Genomic DNA, 3,698 nt, shown 5'->3' on the forward strand with positions numbered 1-3,698 from the left:
CCGACACTTCGTAAAAACCTCACCTTTAAAATGAAGAATTAATCTCTGTGCCTTTCACAATTTATGACTCACAGCTATCAGATGCAGCACTAATCTCTCCTCCTCAAAGGTAAGTTGACTTATGACTAGTGAATACCATTTTTGGTCAAATATTTTCATGCAACAGTGTGTTTTCAAAGTCAGAATGCATGTACACATTTTACACTTTTGTCATTGCTAAAACATGATAAACATGCAACTTCTTAAAGGGTCAATCTGCCTCGCTTGATGCATTTTAGACTTTAAAGTTAATGATTTTTGAAGAATATAACTTATCGATGCCTCATTAGCTTAGTTCAACTGTCGTACCCCATCAGAACCAAAAACATTTACTATTTTGTTAGTAAACATTGTAATTGTAAACAAACAATGTATAGCCTCAAAACATGGTTTACACCATTTTTTCCCTTGTCTCCATAGCTCTCTCCATGAATTTGAGAGTATTACATTTTTTTCAGCCCAAGCTTTTTACCAAAACAGTGGTGTGGGGCCGCTTTGTTATTGTTTGAACTGCAGGTTGCCCCTTAAATCTCAACACAAGTTTTAATGATGAAAGGGAATCTACTAGAAAAACAGATTGTGCCACTCCCAAGCAATCCATTGGGTCCCATTTTATAGTAAGTGACAGGGAAAGTATATATTTATTAAGTTGGCAAGCACAGTGTAATTATAATGTACTCATTGCTACACAGTGCTGACATGTTTATAGACAAACTCCACTATGTATTTATTTGGAGACTGAAAACTTTTCATTTGGCTCATACGCCAGCATTTTGGATTTGTGATCAAATGTTTTCTTTCTGTACTGCAAATGCATCCAACAAGTTTGTAGAGTCGCAAGATTTTCACGTAATTAACAAGACATTGAGACATTGTACTGGATTTCCAAAGAAAGGAACAATGAAATGGCATAGATTACATTGAAACTGTTGAGCAGGATGTGTACCGTAAACAGGAATTATGGTTCAACAGAAGTTTCATATATTTGTTTCACATCTCATGTTGGCCCGCTTTCCTTCCCTGTCACATCAGCACTATTTCCTGGCGATGTTGGGGATTTTAAGCACGGTCATCATGGCCCTCATCTCAGTCGCTGCTACCTGCCCTGCCTCACCATGTGAATGTCTGGACAACGTCACAGTCAGCTGCCCGGACAAGAGGCTGAAGAAGTTCCCTAACCTCCCCGATGGTACTGAGGAGCTTTATATGGCCCACAACCTGATCCAGGCATTCCCCACCAGTGGACTGGAGCAGCTGCAGTTCCTGGATCTCACCAAAAACCGCCTCAATGTCTCCTTGACCTCCAACTTCATCTGGCCCAACATGAGCAGCCTGGTCAAGCTGTTTCTCAGGGGTAATTGCCTGGGTTCACTGGGCCCTGGGCAGCTCCAAGGCCTTTCAGCGCTCACCTTCCTGGACCTCAGTGAGAACCACATGGAGGCCCTGCACCCAGGATCTCTCCAAGGCCTTGGTCAATTGAAGACGCTCATTCTCACACTGAACCAGATCAACAGCCTGCAGTACGGGGCACTGAGTGGAGCCCCTGCACTCACTGACCTTCACCTGAGCAGCAACAGTATTGTGGAGTTTGAAGAAGGGGTGTTTGAGAACTCCTCCAAGTTGGTAAAGCTGATTTTGTCCAAGAACAACTTGGTTAGCATTGGGAATGGCACATTCAGGGGAGCAGTTAACCTGAGTCATCTGGACCTCAGTGGAAACAAGTTTGATTTTGTGCCCATTGCTGCCCTGAGGGATGTGTCACAGCTGCACAGCTTATACCTCCAGAAGAACAGCATCACCTTCATACCAGAAGATGCTTTCTCTGAGCTCAGCCATCTAAGGATTTTGGTTTTGAATAATAACTGCCTGAGCAAAATAGCTGAGGACTCATTGAGTGGTCTATTCCATCTTGGTCAATTGGATCTGAGCTACAATAACCTAAAATCCCTCCCCTCTGAAGTTTTTCAATATCTAGGCAGACTGGAGCTCCTGGATCTCTACCATAACAACCTGACATACCTTCCAGAGGACCTGTTTCACAACCTAACTAGGCTGAGAGAGCTGCAGCTTGACAGCAACAAGATCTCATCCATTCCCCCAGGGCTCTTTCACATGATGCCTAAGCTAAGGGAACTCCAGCTGGCCAACAATCAGATATCTGACCTCCACAAAGCCTTGTTCTCCAGCTTGAGGAGCCTACGGAAACTCTACCTGGACAACAACGTACTAAGCAAGATTCCCAGAGGCCTATTCCACAAGACCAAGAGTCTCAGGGAGCTACAGTTAGACAATAACCACCTCAGGTCTCTCGCTAGGTCCCTCTTCCATGGTCTGACAAAACTCCACTTCCTGAAGCTCTTCAACAACCGTCTCACAGCAATTCACCCTGAGCAGTTTTCTACCCTTGGTGAACTGAGAGAGCTCCTGTTGAATGAAAACCTGATTGAAGATCTTCCAAAAGGCGTATTTTCTAAGCTTCGAAGCCTCAAGATTCTGGATTTGAACAACAACCGCCTCACAGCACTGGCTTCTACAGACTTTGATGGGTTAGGTGCCCTAAAGGAGCTTAATCTCAGCTTCAACCAGCTTCATGATCTCCCATATGCCACCTTCTACTCCCTGGATGATTTACGTAGACTCCTTCTCCAGAACAACCGCTTGGTGTCCTTGCACCCTCAAGTTTTCTCCCCCCTGGTCGACTTACAGGAGCTTGACTTGGACAACAACCAGATCAAACTGCTACACCCTGACGTGTTTCAAGGCCTTCACCACCTCCAGAAACTGCACCTGAAATCAAACCGCCTCAGTACTCTTGTGAATGGGACACTGGAGCCTCTGGAGAGCCTGAAGATCCTCCACCTGGAGGGGAACCCCTGGGACTGCTCTTGCAGATCACCCATTCTGTACATCAATAACTGGATTATCAACAATAACCAGAAGCTACAGGACAAACCCATGTGTTCCTCAATCAACCGACCCATTTCACAGCCTGCAAACCTATTAAAACCCTGTGTGAGCGTTGCATGCTGCCCCAGAAGCAAATTTCCCCTAGAGATGCTGACAGTGCTTACAGCTTGGCTTCTAGGTATTGGTTTTCTGTGACTTCCTTTTGCGGTTTCTTTCCTGTTTTCAGATGGTTATGTTTATTGCTTTCATGCAACTGTCTATTGCAAATGCATTGTTAAGAATCTCAGTTGATGTAGTGTAAAGATTAAAATACCATGGAATTGTGTTTTTAAATAAACTCAGCAAAAAAAGAAACGTCCTCTCACTGTCAACTGCTTTTATTTTCAGCAAGTTTAACGTGTGTAAATATTTGTATGAACATAACAAGATTCAACAACTGAGACATAAACTGAACAAGTTCCACAGACATGTGACTAACAGAAATGTAATATTGTGTCTTTGAACAAAGGGGGGGTCAAAATAAATCAAAAGTAACAGTCAGTATCTGGTGTGGCCACCAGCTGCATTAAGTACTGCAGTGCATCTCCTCCTCATGGACTGCACCAGATTTGCCAGTTCTTTCTGTGAGATGTTACCCCACTCTTCCACCAAGGCACCTGCAAGTTCCCGAACATTTCTGGGGGGAATGGTCCTAGCCCTCACCCTCCGATCCAACAGGTCCCAGACGTGCTCAATGGGATTGAGATCCGGGT

The 3,698-nt window shown here is 44.3% G+C and overlaps 1 protein-coding gene across 1 annotated transcript; it reads left to right on the top strand.

Moving 5' to 3' along the window:
• LOC110507607 (insulin-like growth factor-binding protein complex acid labile subunit) lies at positions 1-3,305 on the top strand. The gene is made up of 2 exons (XM_021587702.2): positions 1-109; positions 1,072-3,305. Exon 2 carries the CDS (start codon positions 1,087-1,089, stop codon positions 3,139-3,141), a length of 2,055 nt encoding a protein of 684 aa, XP_021443377.2. The 5' UTR covers positions 1-109; positions 1,072-1,086; the 3' UTR covers positions 3,142-3,305.
• Positions 3,306-3,698: the final 393 nt, after the last annotated feature.

This window comes from Oncorhynchus mykiss, chromosome 27 (assembly GCF_013265735.2).
Source record: "Oncorhynchus mykiss isolate Arlee chromosome 27, USDA_OmykA_1.1, whole genome shotgun sequence".
Classification (NCBI taxonomy): domain Eukaryota; kingdom Metazoa; phylum Chordata; class Actinopteri; order Salmoniformes; family Salmonidae; genus Oncorhynchus; species Oncorhynchus mykiss.

Coding starts and splice junctions, on each gene's coding strand:
- LOC110507607 (XM_021587702.2), top strand. CDS start 1,087: ATGTTGGGGATTTTAAGCACGGTCATCATGGCCCTCATCTCAGTCGCT.